This window comes from Oryzias melastigma, linkage group LG3 (genome assembly GCF_002922805.2).
Source record: "Oryzias melastigma strain HK-1 linkage group LG3, ASM292280v2, whole genome shotgun sequence".
NCBI lineage: Eukaryota > Metazoa > Chordata > Actinopteri > Beloniformes > Adrianichthyidae > Oryzias > Oryzias melastigma.
This window is the reverse complement of record NC_050514.1, coordinates 10,571,213-10,591,825: the sequence shown is the minus strand read 5'-3', so window position 1 is coordinate 10,591,825 and position 20,613 is coordinate 10,571,213. Positions and strand designations below refer to the sequence as shown.

At 39.4% G+C, this 20,613-nt stretch overlaps 3 protein-coding genes and 1 long non-coding RNA gene across 5 annotated transcripts in view; 1 reads left to right on the top strand and 3 right to left on the bottom strand.

Annotated features, from left to right (window-relative positions):
• Window positions 1-10,495, bottom strand: part of LOC112160534 — a 132,666-nt gene extending 122,171 nt beyond the window's left edge. The window contains exon 1 of the long non-coding RNA XR_004949898.1: window positions 10,363-10,495. This is a non-coding gene — a long non-coding RNA (uncharacterized LOC112160534). The remainder of the gene's footprint in view (window positions 1-10,362) is intronic.
• LOC112160530 (E3 ubiquitin-protein ligase RNF128) lies at window positions 4,918-7,905 on the bottom strand. The gene has a single exon (XM_024295136.2). It carries the CDS (start codon window positions 7,384-7,386, stop codon window positions 6,307-6,309), a length of 1,080 nt encoding a protein of 359 aa, XP_024150904.1. The 5' UTR covers window positions 7,387-7,905; the 3' UTR covers window positions 4,918-6,306.
• A 102-nt stretch (window positions 10,496-10,597) lies between the features above and the next one.
• On the top strand, window positions 10,598-17,960 carry slc24a5 (solute carrier family 24 member 5). 2 transcript variants are annotated; one of them, XM_024295780.2, is made up of 9 exons: window positions 10,598-11,212; window positions 11,908-12,087; window positions 13,457-13,540; window positions 13,700-13,803; window positions 13,955-14,055; window positions 14,377-14,660; window positions 14,767-14,976; window positions 17,131-17,232; window positions 17,297-17,960. In XM_024295780.2, exons 1-9 carry the CDS (start codon window positions 11,056-11,058, stop codon window positions 17,617-17,619), a joined length of 1,545 nt encoding a protein of 514 aa, XP_024151548.1. In that variant the 5' UTR covers window positions 10,598-11,055; the 3' UTR covers window positions 17,620-17,960. The 2 variants fall into 2 exon arrangements, with proteins under 2 accessions (XP_024151548.1, XP_024151549.1); XM_024295781.2 differs by having other exon boundaries at window positions 14,770-14,976; window positions 17,297-17,771.
• Window positions 17,961-18,300: 340 nt separating this feature from the next.
• The window catches only part of myef2 (myelin expression factor 2), an 8,923-nt gene continuing 6,610 nt past the window's right edge, over window positions 18,301-20,613 (bottom strand). Inside the window, exons 11-17 of the mRNA XM_024295972.2 lie at window positions 20,319-20,363; window positions 20,149-20,235; window positions 19,956-20,051; window positions 19,712-19,771; window positions 19,153-19,337; window positions 18,835-18,886; window positions 18,301-18,659 (exon numbers count right to left, since the gene is read on the bottom strand). Of these exons, the coding sequence (XP_024151740.1) occupies window positions 18,496-18,659; window positions 18,835-18,886; window positions 19,153-19,337; window positions 19,712-19,771; window positions 19,956-20,051; window positions 20,149-20,235; window positions 20,319-20,363 (689 nt within the window). The 3' untranslated portion in view covers window positions 18,301-18,495. The remainder of the gene's footprint in view (window positions 18,660-18,834; window positions 18,887-19,152; window positions 19,338-19,711; window positions 19,772-19,955; window positions 20,052-20,148; window positions 20,236-20,318; window positions 20,364-20,613) is intronic.

Here is a 20,613-nt window from a genome sequence, read left to right as displayed (position 1 = left end):
GTAAGTGATCTGATACTTATAATTATAGCTTTTCTTATTTGAAATATGCTTAATAATTTAGAAAAAAAACAATATTGTGTTAATAACAATGCAGATCAGCAGTAAAAAAGAAAAAAAAGAGTTTAGTCAACATTTTAGCGCTGACCCTCAATGAAAAAAGAGAAAAAAAACCCTTAAAGGGGCTTTTTTTTAATTGTTGAACCAAATGGCAGCCACAGCTTGTGGACAAACTGCGGGGAAGCCCGGAAAAGGCTTTTGACAGATGGTCAGAGGGAACTGATGACCTTTGACAACGTGGAAAAACACACTCAGCACAATGTCACACAAAAGGACAGACGAGTACCTGAAGCTTCTGCAGTGTCCCAGAGAGAAGGCCACACTGTGCATGGATGGAGAAGACGAGCAAAAACAGTTTGAGGGACTGAGATTTCTTCAGGAAAAACTCTGCAGAAATGTGATGATTTAGAACCTTTTTCTGTTTTTTTATGTGAGTTTGAGCTTTCACTTCAACAGTTTCCTCCTCCCTCCTTTACATCCCGACAAACATCCACTCCCCACAAAGCAAACCCCTTACTTTCCTCTGCGTCCTGCTGGTTCTGTGCAATTAAGCAAATGGGTCATTAATTAATCGCTGCAGGCAACAGGACACACGAGAACTTAATCAGACTGGATGGATGGACTGTGGGGGAAAGACAGTGACACACATATTAGCTGGCACAAACATGCAGCTGTGCAAACAACTGACATTTTTAAGAAGTAAAGTTTCAGAGCAGCCCGATCATGGAGTTAATGTAACCAACTGAACTGAGTGGCAGTGTGGAAAATCACAAACAAATTATGCTAAAAATATAACTTTTATGAAGCAATTAAAGCTAATAATGGGGGGTCTACAAAAGATCAGTGGTGCACAAACCAGGTCTGCAGGCTAACAGATGCCCCGTCAGTGCTGACACATCCCTTTTATAGGAAGAGCACATTTCTTAAGCTTTGTCTTTCAACTTTAAATCTTCTATTTTTTATTCTCTTTCCTTCTTTTTTTTGCCTCAAGTGTCCATTTGCGCGACACGTGTTTGACGAGCACAGAGGCTATAACACAAATGTAAGGAATGTTCGGAATCTGCCTCCGAAAAGTCCGATGTTCTCATACCACACACGGGTAAACATTTACTTTTTAGAAACACAAAGTGTGGCTACAGTTATCGACTCCACAATCTTCTTTTCCTAGAATTGTTAACATGAAATATATATTTTTTAAAAAGCACAAGCACCAGATACAGCTCTTTATCGCATATAATATGTATTATTTGCTCTGAAATACCAATACGATAAGTTAAGAAAATAGTTGCTTTCTGAATTTCTGTCAACAATTCTGAGTTTGGAATCCACCAGACCATGTGTGGACAGAAAGAGAATTCAAGAAGTTTCTTCAGGTCCCTACTGGACCTAAGAGGCAGGCATCATTGATGGAGGGAAGAAAAATAGTGAAAGTAGCTCCATACTATATAAAACTCTAAAATTCTAACAAGAAACATAAATGTGGATTTTTTTAAAGTTATTTTCTATATGAAATCTAAATATTTAGATGATATCTAAATGTTAAGAATCAAGACAGTTCTATATTAACTACTGTTGTCAGTTTATCTATAATGCATAATGGCTTTTATACTATTTCTCCAGCAGATGGCAGTATTTTTAACCTAAACAGGATCCGAGGTGACACTGTAAACAAAACTCCAAGAAACACAGAAGATACAAGGAACGGCAGTTTGTTTTTGGTTTTTTTTGTCCTTTTTTTAACTGATAATACAGTAATCTTAGAATTGGACAGAACTTCCATCCAGTAAGTCAAACAGAAAGTAAAACATTTCAGTTTTTCTTCACAGACATCCTGCTTTCCTTTCCCTCCAGCTCTTCCCTGCTGATGTCAGCTGGAAAATAAAGCAGCAGACGATGAGTATAGCAAACACGTCAAAGACAAAAAAAAAAAAAAAGTTACAACAGAAAAAAATGAAGTTACAACACAGAATGGGACTTTCTGAGCAGTTTCTTGAATCAGAAACATGAAAGCTTGTGTTTTTACTTATGAAAGACCACATTTGTTGCTGTTATCCCCTATTCTTCTATGGTGGTGGACAACTTAAAACATATTTCATTTCTCCACTTAATTACAAAAACAACTTAGAAGTGATGGGACAATAGAGTTGGAGAAACTCTTGGGGATTCTATTTGTGGACGTGGACCTCCTCTGTGTTACAGCGGCATGGACAGGGAGCTGCTGGACTGAGTTTGTGTGACTCAGTAAAAGTACAGCCGCCATAAAGTTTTATGAGAGATCGAAGTCGAAGGAGATCAGTGAACTTCCCCAACTGTGCTATAAAACTTTACGGTAAATGACATCCTTGATTTTATCATGGAAGAATCTGTTCCACTACAAGTTCCAATAAAGAAAATAAATTCCTTCAAAGAAATGAGCTGAAAGTCCAAAAAACAAACAGACTCATGCACCAACATCTCCACCAGGCGGTGCTGCAGAGCCATCATAAATGTTGAATATGTTAGGCAAGCATGCACTTTTAAGTTCATTGAACGGTGTGTTTACTGAACCACAAGCTGGGCCTCAGCTCTCTATTTTACTTTCAAGCTTCCAGCAAAGTTTATTGAGAGAAGACTTCACATTTCCTCTGACTTCCACGCTGCGGGAGCGGGACGACTGTCGTTAATTCCACTCTCTGGTTCCTATCCTGAACTGAAGGTCAAGTGTGGCACTATAAGAGTACAGCACTGACTAGCAATCCATTAAATGAAAACCTTCTGACTCAATTCTCTCTGTAACAACTGCAATAAATCAGAGAAGCGCCACCGCAGAGAAGAGCGCGCCTTTGAACCAGCTGTTCCCAGCCAGGCCAATTAGTTCAATATTGATTCTCTGTCTTACTGTTATGCCACTGTAACTATGTAACCTATAAATGCTGAGCTGGGAGCACAGGTCTGAAAGTCGGTGTATGTTCTAACACAAGACTCAGCTCACCCTCTGTGATCCTGAAAATAGGGATTTAGCCAGGAACGCCTTGCTGGGTTAATCTGTAACCTTGACATCAGGTGATAAGTCTTTGCGGGGAAATATTCATGTTAAATCAACACATTAATAGATTCCCAGAACAAGGAAGATCAAAAATGGTGGACTAGGGGGCAAGCCAATCCCTGGAGGCACAATCTTCAGATCTACTTCACTTCTGGGTAGGCTGGCTCTACACGCCACTCATCAATTAAGCCTTCACTCTCTAAAACAGGGGTCTGCCACCTGCGGCTCTGGAGGCTTTTTCTACCCCTCCACAGTGACTAAAGAAAAATAAAATAATAGTGATTTTTTTAAAGTAAGGGTACTAACTTAGCATTGATTTAATTTATTTTAGTAAAGTTTTTGGTTGAGGGGAGCCTAGAAGATAAACTGTAATAGTTTTTATATCCCTGCGGACATTTTTAGGCCTTTGGTAAAAAAAAAAAAAGTCTGATCTTATTGTTTGTTATTGTCTGATCTTCTTGCTGAATTTATTTAACGATTTTAAAGAAAATTTTATTAAATGGTTAGTGGTTTTTCAGAGGGCGGTGGCTAAAATATATAGATTTGTGTATTCTTCATATACTTTTTCTACTGCATCATTAACCAGTCATGTTTCATGCTTATGTTCCAGTTAACAGCTGTGGTAAGTAGGAAAAAGGATGATGGCTAACCAAAGTAAGCCAAAAGTATAAAAAGAAAAATGTCATTTTTGTCCCGTGTTGTTTACGAATACATTTTTTTCAGATGAATGTTCCTGTTTGGGACAGAAAATCTTTTATTGTGAAAAAAAGTCATATGAGCTTCTGTAAAAAGTAAAAAGCAACTCTACACTTTGAGAAAATTCCAGTTTATGTTATTATTTATTCACACCCAAAAATATGTATTATGAAAACGACAACGTGATGATGCATTGTTGTATCAAATTTTCCTATTAGATTTTGATCAGTACCAAACAGGCCCAAATGGGTCTTTTACTGGAAAAGGTTAGAGACCCTGCTCTAAAACAATGAGCTAAACTCCCTTTCTCAGCTAATCACAATCATATTTGTACTTTTAAATTCATGGACGTTTATCTCTCAATACTCTGGACAGTTTTGCCGGCCCTCCTTCGCCCCATTCTCCACCAAAACCATATCATGTTGTGGACTGGCCTCTACCACCATCAGCGTCTAGGCTCTGGGGGGTTTATCTATCCATCTATGGTCAAAGATTATCCCACCAGGATAAAGATGTGACTAGAGCCTAACTGCAAAAAGACTGTGGACTATTTCATGCACTTTTTTGTTTTTAATCACAAACAATCTTTATTTGCATTCCTAAGATCTCTCTTTATTAAAATAATTTTGAGGAAATGACAAAAGAGAACAAATGAGTCATTTATGCTCGTCATGGGTGACAGTATGATGTGCAGATGTCTGAAAGGTTTCTCAATATACTTGTTAACTCTTATTGCAATAAAAGAAAATACATCTCCCATGTTTGGATGATTGAACTTCTGACTTCAACCAGAGAAACCGTTGGGCCATCCATCCATTTTCTTAACCCTTTCATGGTCACGGGGTTGCTGGAGCCAATAACCAGACTACTGTTAGGCTAAAACGGGGAGCACCCTGGACAGGTCACCAGTCTGTTGCAGGGCCATAATCACACACTTATATCTAGAGACAAATTGGAGTCAGGGATTCACCCATGAAGCCTGTTTTTGGACTGTAGGAGGAACCTGGACTCTGCAGAGAAAACCCACTCATCCATGCAGCCAGTGCAACCGTTTACATGATAAAACGTATTCAAAAAGTTTAAGACATTATAGAAGGAGCCCAAAGTTCTCAAAAACAATGATCAAAAACTTGAAAACATTTTTTTTAACATTTTATTTTGTAAAGCACATGAACAATTCTGGGTTTTTTGGTGGTAACAGAGCTGCATATTTCTGCTTGTCTGGTCAAGTCTCCCTACTTATGACGGTTATGCAGCTCATGCTCATGGAATTGGTTTCCACCTGGATGGAGGTTACTACAGTTTCACTCCCTCTAAAGAGTCTGTGGAAATATTTCTCAAAAAGTTAAGAAAACACAGAAGCACCAGTCTGACCAGCACATAAGTCCCAAAGTTTGCCTCATTTTGAGGGATTTATTATATTCTAACAAACATCAATGTGATTTAATACAGAGAGTGACGTATGCATATGCTTTTTTTTTCTTTCCAGTTCAATTTTAAGACTCCTGGAATCAGTGGAACTGATGTGGAAATGATTTTACATTTACAAAAATATATTAGGTACCATAATCAATATATCCCCAACAGCAAACAAATATAATAATGTTTTTTTATACATTATTTTCAAAGGGAAACCTAAATCTAAAGTTTTAAATGTGCTCCTTTATTCAGAGGTAGACCACTAAATGAACTACATTTCAAATAATTCAGAAGCCACAACATGGAAGACATGTTCATTTAAATCAAATAAAGCTTATTTGAGAATGGAAATGAAGATCTATACATTTAAAGTTACTTTATATTATCAAAAATAGTTCTGATCTAAGCATTACAAAGAAGAAAACAGTCCGTTCAAACTTGTGCCGACATTCACCTTGCTGTTGTTTCACTCCCCAGTTCACAGAAACTTCACACTTTGAATGTGTTTCTTTGGAAAATGTCCTTTAAGTCCCCTTAGGTCATTTTACTTGCATGTTTTCTACTGCGCTTCCTGTTAAGGGTGTGTTCCTTTAAGTGTTTTTTCTACAAATCCAGTCTAACAACCTGACAATCACCTGGTGAAAGTAAATAAAAAAAAGAAAAAAAGGAAAGAGAAACTCCCTCCAGTCTGAAGCAGAAAAACAGAATCCGTGAAATGATCATGAGTTTGGTAAAAAGAGAGAAATTTGGCCACAATTTTACACTCAGTTCTTGAACTAACCTGAATCCAAATCGGAGTTGGTTGTTTTGACAATGCAAAACAGAAATGTGACACCTGAGTCACCCCTCTTTGGTTTTTGGAATTAAATCTCAACTATTTGAATGAGGCGAGTTTCACTAGAACACTCCTTTTCGTATTTACCAAAAAAAAATACCTCCAACTTTTCAGATCAGATCCATCAAATAAAGAATCTCATTTTAAATCAATGCCAGCGTAAGACAATTTAATTATTTCACTGAAACATTGTAGATCTGTTGGTTTTAAGGTATGTGAGAGAAATATCTGAGGAAAAAAAAGGAATTTAACTGAGTTCCTGGATTGTTGTGACTCATCCCCGGGCAGCTTCCGAGTCTTGCTCAAAAGCAACGTTGTCATAGTGATGCTGGCCTGGGTTGGGGCTCCCGGGGTCATTCAGAGGGACTTCATACAGGGTCTCTGCTCCTGCCACTGTGATCACAGCGACATCTGGTGGTGGTACTATAGACACAGTCTCCTTGGCCTCATCCTCAACCCCCAGGGACTTCAGGATGTCGCTCTTGCACATGGGGCAGGTCCTCCTGTCCAGCAGCCACGGCTCGATGCAGGCTTTGTGGAAGACGTGGTCACACGTGAGGACGGTCACCACATCGCCCTGCTTGTAGGACTCGATGCAAACGGCGCACAGGTGGGAGTCGGAGGTGATCTCCTCGTCCCCTCGCCTCAGCGTGCGCACCTGAAGGCGCCCGATGGCTCTCTTGGCCTCGGATTTCATTTTCCTCTCGGTGCGCCTCTGCCTGTTCATGTTGTAGAGGCGGCTTGCCGAGATGAACACAAAGTAGGCAATGGAGGCCGCGGTGACGATGAAGAAGGCGATAGACAGGAAGTACAGCCAGTACGTGTCCATCCAGGGCCCGTGGGGGCTGCCCACGTCGACCAGCAGCTGCACTTCTGTTCCGTTCTGCACCAGCCGGACAATCTCCAAGCCTTGAAGGTTGCCAACCATGATAGCCACAATGCCGTCGGCTTCTGGGTGTGCCATGTGTGTGGTGCTGTTTCCACTGCCTTCCACGTTATACACCACCACGCCAGCTGCTCCTTGCCGTTTGGCGGCGTTGATCTTTTCACTGAAGGTGCAGTTTCCCCGCTTCACCAGGGCGATCCACGGGGGCGAGCTGAAGTTGCGGTTGTAGACAGGATCTGGGCCACAGCCTCTGGGGTCTCCTCTTGGAAGCGTGGCAATCCCAGAGGCTTTGTCCACCACAGAGTTACGGCCGTAAACACCACACTCGCAGTACTTGTCTACAGTCTCGTTGCTGTTAGCATAGCTCATTTCCACCACTGCTGTCCAAAACACTAAGGAAGAAGAGCGGCAAACGAGCGCCGACAAACACAGCAAAAGCAGCTGACGGTGAGGTGTCTTCTTACCCATGGCAACGCTCTTCTTCAAACAACAAAAGGTTCTTTTGGTTCCTTAAAACTCCTTTTTCTCAGTCCCAATTCCTGTTTTGTTTCCACTCACGGCGATCTGAACGCAGCTTTGGTTTCACCCAACCTGCTCTCTGCTGTAATATGATCCTTTGGTAACACAACACGAGCTATGCGTCAGCCTCTCACCTCTCGTTATCTTCCTGAACCTTGAACGCTGAGCACTCGGCGGAGGGCAGGGTGCTGCTATTCAACAAGTTGAAATGCACAAAACACACACACCTGCTGTTTTAAGAGGCAGGGAGCAACGTTCTAGAAAGAAAGGCATGATAAGCAGACGATAAGGTGGATTTTATAGATCAATAACGCAGAGCAACTCCAGAGTGACTAGTAAACACCGCCTGACTTGCTTTTGTAATGATGAGGTGAGACACAGCCAGTTTTTCTAGCTCGACTTGTCTTGTTCTCCTTTTTCTGAGATGACGATCACTGTTGTGTAAAGTGAACTGACAAGTCACACTGCTCCACCCCCCAGCTGTTCACTACAAACAAACAAGTATGGTCTCAAATTTTGAATTCACTAAAAATAAAACCTCAAAAAGACAAATCGTCTTTCAGTTAAGAAAATATATATGCAAAGCACACAACGATAAGGATTTTGAAATTCAATTCAGTGGCCCAGTGACAAAGGAGAAGGGGAAATGGAAGAGGGCATTGTCAAGTTTCCACTGTGTCTATTTCACACTCAAAAGTGAAAGCACACACACAGGCTTGCACGCACACAAGCAGGCTTCAGATGCAAATAGAACCTCTTCTGTACCCTTGGCCATGTCCATTAATTTGAAAACGCTGACAAACATATGAAAACACAATATATTCCTTGTCCAGTTTTTGTCCAGTTTTTTAGCACACACCTGTTGATGAAGGGAACAAAAGTGCCACTATGAGTCTACATTCCTGAAATAACATCCTGCACAAACTCAAGGGCAAAACAAACATTTAAAATCCAATACTGCAAAAAAAACTGTTTATCTATACTTACTTTGAAAAAGTAGCAAATAAAGCCTGATGCATGCTCTACTAATAATGTTCTCAGTTATTAATTAGTGTTAAAAAAACTCCTGCTTAGGTCTTTTCCAGTCTGAATACAATGTTGGTATGGTCAGTTAAATTTGATCCGTGGTGTTTGGTCTGTATTCCGACTGTCTTTAAGAGGACATTTCTACTCTGAACCAAAGCTTGTAAACAAAACCACCTGACTAAAGATCTCTCCAATCATTGGCCAGGAAGTACGAGGGCGGGGCAAGCAACGAGAGAAAGAAATATGAAAAGCTTTGCAATCCTTGTCGGGATAGTTCACTTATTCAAACTTTATATTTCACTAAACAATTTTGAACGTCCACTTTGGTACGGTGGAGGCATGCTGAAGGCGGTTACTGAAGATGTGACAGCTATGAAGGTACGCTGGCAAGTGCTTATGACATATGGATTTTTAGGAAAACAGTCTGAGAAGCAATGCGTATCACATTGAGAGTTGTTTTAATAAGCCTGCATTCATCCAACCACATTTCTATGTCTTGCTTTGTCAAAGTGTTGCTTACATCCCATATCGTCCGGCTACAGTGGTCATTTTGGTCCAGTTTTTCTATTCCGAGTACAGAGCCTATTCAGACTGAAAAACGCAGAATGAACCGGAGCTCAGTCTGACTGGAAATGAACCAAGTCCATGTCGAAAGATGGGTTCGAGAGTGGTTTCTGGTCCGGGACTTGGGGTGCATTCAGATTGAAACCTTGTTCTGGATTATCGGGGGAAACAAACTCTAGTTCACTTTAAGCAAACCAAATGTGTCCTGAATACACATACAATATAGTATAATTTTAGGGTGTAACGATTAAATTTAACATCAATTTGATTCATATCATGATGCGTGGAGGATGATATGATTCATAGTTCATATCAGTTCATTTTGAATTATTTGATTCAATTAACTTACCTAAAATCAATTAAGGACATCTTTAGCCAAACTTCAACCAGTGTGACTCAGAGATTATTACCTGAGTACTGAACAGTGCAGGTGAAGTTTTCCTGATACCTTGTGCCTCTTTAAGATAGTTTAGTTTTATAAAGGTCAGCCCATTGTTGTTTTTCCACATCAAAATATTATAAACAGAACATTTTTGAATATTCAACTGCACTGTATGGTTATGTATGGTCACACTGTATGGTCCTTTTACAAAATTCAAAGTGTTTCCATACATTAGACTTTAATGAGGATTTTTTTCTGCTGTCACACATGTGGCACATGGTCATTTTTATGTTACAGTAAAATAAACCAATCAAAACTATTTTGTAATGACAAGTCGATTTGATTCTGCCTCAAACAAATCAATCTTGTTTTGATGGTAGGAATATACATGTATTAATTGGTTATTTTTTACAATCCTAATAATTACAAGATACACTTTAAGATTGAAATAATCAGATGCCAAACTGCAAAAATCCAAATTAAAGTTTTCTATAATGTATGACATTTGACAGTTTTTAAGATTATAAATAAACACAAATAAAATGAAAATGAATCCACCTTATTGAATTAACAATACACTATTTCATTATTTAAAAAAAATCAACATAAAATATGTAAACCGTAAAACGTCTATTTTATTTTTCGAGCAAATCTGAAAACATGACCTGCAATAACTAACTCAGAACACAAGAGGGCGCCATTACCACGCTTTGGTTTTACATGCTTCTGACAAAAAAATAAATAAACAAACAAACAAATAACAAGCAAATGCGCTGCTTGTATTTACTAATACCTCCCCGTAAGAGCACAAGACATACGTGCACGCTCAAAACTGGCTTCTAAACGAAGTATTGAAAGTTAAAAAGCACTTTTGTAGACGAGTTAAGCTAATTTTCGGTTAGCTTAAAAGGATTTTGGGAGCAGTTCTTAATGAAACAAGCAAAAGTACTCACCACAGAGTGATGCGGGTTTCTGTGCTTTTATTTTCTGCTGAACGTCCTCTAAATGAGTGGACAGGACGGGGAGCATCCCCTTAAAAGAAGGGAGCCTGGTGGGAACATGCCCCAACAAGCCCAACACCCCATCACAGAGAGCTGCATGTGTTTGGCTGATCAAGATGTCACTCTGATCTGGTCTTATTCTTCTGATCCACACAATTCAATCATGTCTTCGTGTGTCTGCAGCCTCCAGGACTTGGTGCAACATTTCCACCCCTCCTGTTGACATCAGCAGGCGTAACATTATTAGAAAAGCTTTGGCTTCAGGCTTTAAAAGAGTACAATTCCTCCACCACTGAAGGAGTAAAACCCATTTCCTGCATTAGAGTTGTGGTGGATCTGTGTAAAAGTGCGATTATGATAAAGACCAGCTCTGATGCGCCTCAGGCTGGAGTTTGTTCAAGTCAAGTGGAATGACTCACAACTCGTGATCCCCCCCTTTCTTTCCTTGCAGCTCCAAAGCTTAAAAGATGCTTTCACCCCCCAATAATCTCCCTTTGCAGCTTGTAGTCATAGTGTAGAGCTGCATGCAGTGCTTATCCAGCCTACGTGCATGCATTTTTTTTTGCAACCTTATTAGGCTAAATAGATTTAAGATTTCTCCAAAAACTTCTTGAAATTAGGACATTTGAAACTTTTCAGATTAATATGAGTCAGGCTGAAATCTTGAGGAAAAAGACAAGAAAGGAGTTTATACCTTATTTCTTGGGGTTCGTTATTTTTTTGTATGGGACAGTTCATTTTATTTCATTTACAGCTAAAAATGCTGAGTTTGCTCCCACTGTGAGGGTGCGCCGGGCCCTGGGTAAGTGCACATCCGTGGACCGATGCTGTAAAAGAATCCAGTTTTTATGATTATATTTGTTTATTCAGGGAATTAAAATCAAATTGACTGAAAAAGAAACTGATTTAACCTTTTATTTTTTGCTATATTTTTTTTAGATGATTACATTGTTACTCTATTCATATTATTCTACCCAATATGTCTAAAAGCAAATATTATAACTTTTCAGTATTCAATTATTTAAAATAGGATTTTTTTTTCTTTTGTTTCTTTTTTTTTTGGTTAATTGGTTGCTGGAAAATACAGTCAATAACAACATTACCACATACAAAGAAATCTTTTCACCCAGAATGGTCTAATATATTTATGTATTTATTTTATATTACAGTGCAAAATACATGTTCAGAAAACCATTAAAGAAAACTTTGATTTAAAAGAGTTTTAGACATAAGAATGAGAAAAATGTTCAGACCTCAAATGTAAACCAATAAGCCCAGACAGCTTTGACCTTCTTAGCAAATCTGAAAGTGCAGATCAGCCAGCAAACCAGCCTATAATTGATTGTGGCTTACCAATCATGAAGATGTGTGCTATTCATCTGATTACTGTAAAAATGCTCTAACCACCGATGAACTGTAAGAATATTTATCATCTGAATTTACTGTCAGTCAGTGGGGGATTCAGACACTGATCATTGTGTGTTTTTGCTGATTTAGAGAATGAGACCGAATGCATTTCACCCCAAGCCTCAGAGTTTCCTGACGGCTTCTTCACCGTGCAGGAGAGGAAGGACGGAGGGCTGGTCATTTACTTCATGATCATTTTCTACATGCTGTTGGCTGTTTCATTAGTCTGTGATGATTACTTTCTACCCTCCTTGGAAGTGATCAGTGAACGTAAGTTGCAGAGGTTTGTCTTGAAGTGACTCTAGTTGGTGGTGTGTTGAAAGTGTGTAAAAGCTACATTATAATAGAATTTTATTAACTCAATTTTTTATAATTGATCCTAAATAGATCAAATTTAAAAAAAATAGCCAAGACTTGGTACCCTCATCCCTATGCAGATTCTTAAAAACACTCCTCATGAAGTCTGTTTCATGAACCCTTGGCCACACTTTTATCTTGTAAGTGACACCAAGCCTGTTGCAAAAAATCTGAATACACAACAATACAAGGTAAATAGAAATAAAGAAAATACCCCAAAACTAGTACCAAAACAAAAATGTTGATTTCAGAACTGTATTGTACTTTGTGTTCGCAATTAAAGGTGAGTCAGAAAAATAAAGTCATATAACAGTTGACCTTTATTATGAAACTGCAACAGTTTGTACAATGGACCGATACAGCTGTTAAATGTTGTGCAGTAAAAGTGGGAGTTCTTCTTTTTAATGGATTTTCCATAACAGCATACATCCAATTAAATAAAATTATGTCATGAAATGTTATGAAATGTTTTTATATCAGTGTTTTTGAGCCAATGGAAAAAACACATCAGAAAACATTAAAGACTCAATTCAACGAAAATTGTGTTTTGGGTGTTTTTATCATGGTCTTGTGGCATTTATCTCATAATGGAGGACATATAAAAAGAAAATTAAGATTAAAATGGTAATTCTATGTGCAGTATTTATTTTTTCAAAACATTTTGAATCAGGAGTCACAAGCTCCCTGCACAGATCCATTCTGATGGATCTTGTAGACAAATAGATCCCTGTGCACCTTTGTTTTCCTCGTCTGGGATGGCATCTGTTTTCAAACCGTACCATATATTGCTCACCATTCTTTTGCACTGGTAATGTTGGGTTGGTGGGGGTGTGAGGAGCTTTGAGCTGGTGGAGAGTGTAAACACAGAGCTCTCAACAGCGTGGAGGGGAAGGGAAGCAGGCTTACTCTGAGTTGTCCGTCAACAATTTGTAAATTTCTGATGAACTCCTGCCGCTCTGCAGAAACTATGTCCCAGAACACAACAGTTTTTTTAATTATTATTATCATTATTTTTGCTAAAATCAGCATAATTATCATAATTAAAAGACCACTGGGAACGCTTTGAAAATAGATCAAAAGAATATTAGAGTGGGACTTTAACAACCCAGTCTCTCACATGCGTGCATATTTTTTTGAAATCAAAATACAGAATAGTTTAACTCTAAGACATATAAACTGTACATTTCTTAGGATGTCATTTTTAAATTGTGGTTTAACATGTTGAGGGAAGTGCTCATGGATCCTGAGGTTTTCTCTCTTTTCTTTCTTGGGGCTCCTTCAGGTCTGGGCCTTTCTCAGGATGTAGCAGGAGCCACCTTTATGGCAGCAGGAAGTTCTGCTCCTGAACTTGTTACAGCTTTTCTAGGTAAACATTTAACAACACTACTCAACAATGTTCATGATAATATTGTTTTTTTGGGATTGTGGATTTTCCTCCTTGTCTTCACTTCCATCTGTCTTTCATGCGCTGGTCATGTTTTTAAAGCTAAAATGTTGTTTCTTTTTTGTGCTTTCTGTGTGATAGGAGTGTTTGTGACAAAAGGGGACATTGGGGTCAGCACGATTGTGGGATCAGCTGTCTACAACCTGCTTGGAATCTGTGCTGCCTGTGGAATTTTGGCCTCAGTGGTATGTTCTTGCATACTCTGAGAAAAATGGTCACTTTAGTAGTCTCTGTGTTTTCAGCACCTTTTCTAGGTCAAGGGGGGAGAGAAATATTGACATCTTAGACTGGTTTGGAGCTGTAAACCTTTTTCTTTTTTATTGTTTCCTTCATCAGGCGAGGCGTCTCACCTGTTGGCCTCTGTTCAGGGACTGCCTGGCATATGGAATCAGTGTTGCTGCTGTTATTGGCATCATTTCCGATAACAAAGTGTACTGGTGAGGGTATAGTTTCGTATTTGTGGGCAATCATTCATTGTTATATGGTTGCATGATCTTCAGATCTTGCAACACTTGCTGGTAAGGTGGTTGCTTATAAAAGATGAAGTTTAAAGCAGCTCTTTATTGAGTATTGTAACAGAGGGAACATAAAAATAGACCACAAAACTTTATAGGGGTTTATTACACTGACAATTGAGACAATGTGTAACATCAGGACTTTATTATTTGCACAAAAAACAAATATAAGGTAAATCAGCATGCTTGTATGAAATAGCCCTGGTAGATAAAGTAACACATGCATTCATGTCTTTCTGGCAGGTACGAGGCCGCCTGTCTGCTTCTGGTCTACGGTGTCTACATTGTTGTCCTGTGCTTTGACCTCCGCATCAGTGAGTTTATCCTGAGGAAGCTGAGCCCCTGCTGCACCTGTTTGAGCTCTGGTTCTAGTGACAAAATGGAAACGCAGGCTCTGATTGGCTGGAACGACGACACCAGCTTGAGAATCTGTGGCCGTTCCAGAACAGATAGCGGAATCTTCCACGATGACTCAGGGTACTCTCACTTGTCCCTCAGCCTGCACGGCCTCAATGAGATTTCTGACGGTATAAGACACTTCTCAGCCTTACAAGTTTCTGTTCGCTTGGTCTTTGTTTTTCCTGCATTGATTCATGTTAAGTCTGGAACCCTGTCTGTGTGCCTTCATTACAGCAGAGCAGAAAAGTGTGTTTTCCATGCCAGAGAGCGACCTGAAGAGGATCCTCTGGGTCCTGTCCCTGCCTGTGATCGTGCTGCTTTTCATGACGGTTCCTGACTGTAGAAGACGGTTCTGGAAGCAGTGGTTCATGATAACGTTCTTCATGTCCGCTGTTTGGATCTCTGCTTTCACATACGTACTAGTCTGGATGGTCACTGTTGTCGGTAAGGGACTCCTGTGCTTTTTTGAGTTTTTACTCCAAAATAAAGAGTTCCAACTTCAGAAATACACACACATACACATTTCCCAACAAACCTTATTTTGCTTCTATAATTATATTTAACCAAAAAACAAAAAAAAAAATCCACAGCTTTTTTTTTTTTAAATTAACACCTTTTTCAAATAAACACGTATCCCTAAATTAGATACCACAGGGATGACGGGGGTGGCAGTCTTATACCTCTGCCAGGTCACCTCATTCTGCTTTCTTCCAAAAGGATACAGAAGCATTTCCAGCTTAGCTGAGAGATAAACCTTTCCAGAGTGTTCTGGGTCTACCATGGAGACTACCTCTGGGGGAATATCCCAGAAACACCATGCTAGGAACGCATACAGGTTGAAATTCTAGCCTTAACATTAACTGGCACACCTAATTGTGGAGGAGCAGTCATAGTGGAGCCAGTTAGGTTGATGTTTCAGACAAATTTGCACATTTTGTGGTACAAGTTCTAAAGTTTTCATGGATGTACTTTAGAATCCCCTCTTTCAGAAAAGCACATTAGCCACGAGAAAAATACAAAATGTTGGTCAACTGATACAAAAATATTCTGTCTAGTTGGCCCAATCTCAGCAATATGGTCTGTCCATGGACAAAATGCAAGCTTTAAACTTAATGGGAACCAAAAGAATACAATTTTAGAGGGATTCCTAAGGTACATCGAAATTTGATGCTTGTACCACAAAATGTAGAATTATTAACTGGTACCACTATCAGCAATGATGACTTCACCGCGACAGACCAGGAAAAAGGTTTATCAGGACAGAGACTTCATTGATCTGTTGGTCAACCTCATCCTTTGTCCTTCCTTAACTTGTAACCTAAATACCAAGAGAAGGGACTCATTCTTAACTTAGAAAAGGGACATCCACCCTTATGCTGGCCTCAGACTTGAGGGTGGTGAATGTCACAGCTTGATGAAGCCAGAAGGATGAAGTCATCAACAAACATCAGAGAAGGGGATATAAGGTTCCCAAATCCAAAACATTACAGTGGTTTGATGCACCAAGAAGATCTGTGTATGAAACACGTGAGATTGACATTAAGCTTAAAGAGGGGTGTGGCCTTTGGATTGTTATGTGTTAATCAAATCAGCTTTAAAATTATGTGTGTGTTTAAGCAACTGACTGGCTTGCTAGTCTTTTCTTTTTGCAATAGGGAAAAAAAAAACAACCAGGATTGAATTTGGTCATAATAATTGGCTTCAAATCAGTATAATTCCTGAAAGGTTGGGGTTATGCTTATGGTTAGGTTTAGGTTTATGTGTGACCAACAACATTTAGCATTACATGCACTTAAAATACATGTGGGCAATGCACCAAAACACATTTCCTTCCATTTTTGTGTCTGTTGCACATAAATATATGCAGACATCATCAGCCTTGAAACCATATGTAACATTAAACACTCTCACTATTCCTAAAAATGTTAAAACCAGATGTTTCAGCGTTAAGATTTCAAAAACTGCTTTTATTCGTCTACCGAGTGGATTCAGAAACCTGTAAAAAAAAAAAAGAAGTGTAGTGTGAGCTGTTTCACTGTTCAGCTTGCAAGTCTGTCTGATCCTTACGTTTAAAGGCAGGTGGAAAGTGGAAACCAGAACCACACCCCCAGCCCACCACTGTGGCTCACAAGTTTCTGCAACTTGTGAGAAAAAAAAAAGTCCAATTTACAGAGTACAGTCACATGCTGGTCTGCTGGCTAATTCCTGAGATGCCATTGTCTTGCGGAAAGAGTGGAGGGTGGGGGGTGCCTAACCAGTCTCAGCAGGATTATAGCAGCTTCACCCCTGAGGTAATGCAGTCATGTGAAGGGCGGGTTTACATACATAACCTGGGTTCTGAGAACAGTGTCAGCCACTGCCTGTCTAGAACAGATAGAAACTGTAAAGCTGACCTAGGATTAAGCTCAACGTGCATCATGAGACGGGTCTGCGTCTGATGAACAATGAAGCGATTATACCACAGTCATTAGATTGCACACACTGAAGCAGGATGTGTCATATGAAGAACAAATGCTAACAATGGTGCTAATAGTCTCAAGCAGACTTTAGATGCTGTTCTTTGTGTTTGCAGACGAGTCTGACTTTCTGTCTGTTTAGGGGAGACACTTGGCATCCCCGACACAGTCATGGGACTCACTTTGCTTGCTGCTGGAACCAGTATACCAGACACAGTGGCAAGTGTGATGGTGGCCAGAGAAGGTAAATCCTTTTTAACACACAAACACCCATAAATTGGTGTCTAATATTGCTTTCTGGTCATCAGGTAAAGCCGACATGGCCATGTCCAACATTGTGGGCTCTAATGTGTTTGATATGCTTTGCCTGGGCCTGCCTTGGTTCATCAAGACTGCTTTTGTCGACACCATCAACCCAGTAGAGGTCAACAGCACCGGACTGATCTTTGTTTCATGCACACTCCTCCTTTCCATCGTCTTCCTTTTTATAGCCGTCCACGTTAACGGATGGAAACTGGACTGGAAGTTGGGGCTGGTTTCTCTGATCTGCTACATCCTCTTTGCCACCTTATCGATTCTGTACGAACTGGGGATTATTGGGAATAATCCTATACGATTGTGCAGTGACTGAAAACACAACTTTCTCAGGACTGAAGCCATTTTTTAAATCTTCATATACTAAGTCAACAGTGGACACCCTCCTTTAAGAAGCAAGTTTCACTGAGTTGAAGACGCTTCAAGATCAACTTTTTCAAGTCCAGATGGCCTGAAGAACAGAATCTTCACAAATTACACAAGTTGATTTATTCAAGTACTAGATTTTTCTAAAGGTGTACCTTCACCTGTTCTGATTCACTCTGAATTGTTACAGTGAAGGCCAGTCATTCTCCCTTCCCTCAACAAGCTCCACAAGTGGACTCAAACATACTGTTCTTACTGCTGAGTGAAATAAACATGTCAGTTGAACTTAAATGGTCTCAAGATTTGTTTAGATGAACACAAGACAAAAGAATGCTTGACTTTGGCATAATTGTCCTGCAGACAAACATGTGTGTAATGTGGGCTTAAATGAGTGATCCTTTTTGAGTCAAGACAACACACGTCTGTCTTTCTGGTAAAGCTGCTGTAGACTATGACTGTTAGGAATTTTCCTTCCATACATTTTTGTATTAAACTAAGTATTTTCCATATCTAAGAAGCTATTGTTGAGGCGTTAAAGGGGTAAAAGAAAACTCAATAGAGCAACAACTCAATTATAAACTTTGAAAATAATTTAGAAACCTTAATCTTAGAAAGATTTTCAGTCCACAGGTTTAAAAATTAAAAAGTTTATTCAAATGAACTGACAAAATTTAAAGGGTTTACAAAACACAGATAAAATAGCTAACAAAAAATGAAAATGCGAACATGTGAAGATATCAAGTCATTGTGTTTTTAAAACAAAACAAAAACAAAAGTCGGGGAAGCTGGATAGATTAGTGTGATTCTTTGAGCTTCTACAAAATCTTTAGGCATTGCGGTCGATGCGGACATCCACCTCACGACCATTGATCTTGGTTCCGTTCATCAGCCTGCAGGCTTTGTCAGCGCTCTCCGGAGAATCAAATCTGACGGTTCCGCATCCCTTTGACCGCCCATTCTCCATCTTGATTTCTGCAAACATTACCTGACCTGCAGAAGGAAAGAAGGACTGAATTCAAGAAGAAGCTCTGGACAAGTGGTTGATTCATCCTGCAGGTTTACAGCAAAATCTTGATGACATTTCAAACAGTTTTGAGAAGTATGTTAAGTAAATTAATAATTTCTTCTGAGAAGTACATTCAATAGACAAATAGACCAAACTTACCACAATGACTGAACTTCTCTTTCAGCTTTTGCCATGTCAGATCATAGGACAGCTGCAGGAAATAAAATAAATCAAATCCTTTACATTTGACAACTCAACACAACCAAAAACCAGACAAAATATTTTCAACTGTCATTATAAACTGTGGCGATTACATGTATAACCTCTCCACTTCGATTAATAATTCATAAAACTTTGTAAAATATGCCCAAAGCAAGAATTAAACGGTGTGAGAAGATAAACAAGATGAAAGTAACACAAAGAATCTTGAGTGTTATTTTTACAAAACTTTCTAATAAAAACTTAATACAAACTTACATTTCGCACAAAAATTTGACATCCTGCTTTGGGCCCAGCACCTCTGTCCGACATGCCTCCACCCATGTGTCCCGATACTCCGCCCCCATAGCCGCCAAAGCCACGGTTCATGTCCATTCCCGACATGCCGAGACGGTCAAAGCCAGAGCCCATTCTGTCCATCCCCATGTTACCCATGCCCCCACCTGGAAAATACACACCAGGTGGAGTGCTGTTTACGGGTTCACAAATACAAACACTGTAAAGCTTCTTACAATTAAGAATCACCAATCAGCCGATAAAGTATGTTCTTGGACTGTGGTTTCACCACGTTACATCGGCCACAGCAATGGAATAAATACACGAGTCAAAAAAGAATAAAATAAAGTTGCAAAGATCTGAAAAAATTGTAGAATTTCTTTTGTGAAGACGACTTTCTGAACATTCAGGACTTCTTTTGACTAATCAAATGATTGATGAGAGTTTACATCTTTATTAAATGTACTGAAGCGATCCACATTTAAAAAACTTTGTGGAGTTTTGACTTTTCAAAATAAGAGGTGTGACATGTCCCCTTTACCTAATCCAGCTCCCATGTGGCCCATGCCACCGCCGCCCATGCCTCCACTGAAGCCTCCACCTAAAGCAAAGAAAGGAGGTTACTACAAATATCGTGGAAATTTTATGACAGCTTTACAGCATCTGAACCAACAATAAAGAACAGAATAGCATATAAAGCAACAGGTCATTTTTATTTCTGAAAAACAAATACACACAGAGATGTGTAAACTTCTGTAGGTGTTTTAAGTGCAAATAAAACCTACTCATTCCTCCAAAGGAATCTGAAAATCCTCGATTCATCGGCATGTCATTGTGGCCAAAGTCTCGATCCATCCCACCCATCCCCTGTCGATACATATCTAAGTAAAAATAAAAAACACATTACATGTAAATTTATCCAAAAGCATAAATAATATTGATATATTTTTTGTAGCTAAAACTATATGGATCCCTTACCTCCCATTCTGCCAGATGGTCCCATGTCTCTGCCTCCAAAGCCGCCCATGTTGCTCATGTTATCCATGCCTCCAAAGCCTCCACCTCCTGTCAAACCCAGCGCCAAGGTCAACTAGAAATGTCTCCTAAACATTTTTTCTCTTACAGGAAATTAAGAGATGAAACCTCACCTCCTCCGAGTCTGTTCATCCCACCGTAACCAGAAGCGTCCATACCTGAATCACAGAAAGCACCAATGTTTACTGTTGTTAGAAGAAAACTGATCTTTTACAGTTTCAGTCTTTTATTTCACAAGGTGGCTTTTCCTCAAAGTCTCAACTATGCAGCAAAACAAGCTGTGATTGACATTACACTGGGTCTTCCTCCCTCATCTTTTAGGACTAGGGCTGGGCGATATGGGAATTTTCATATTGCGATATCGTTTTTTTCATTTTGTGCGATAACGATATTAAAAACGATATAAAT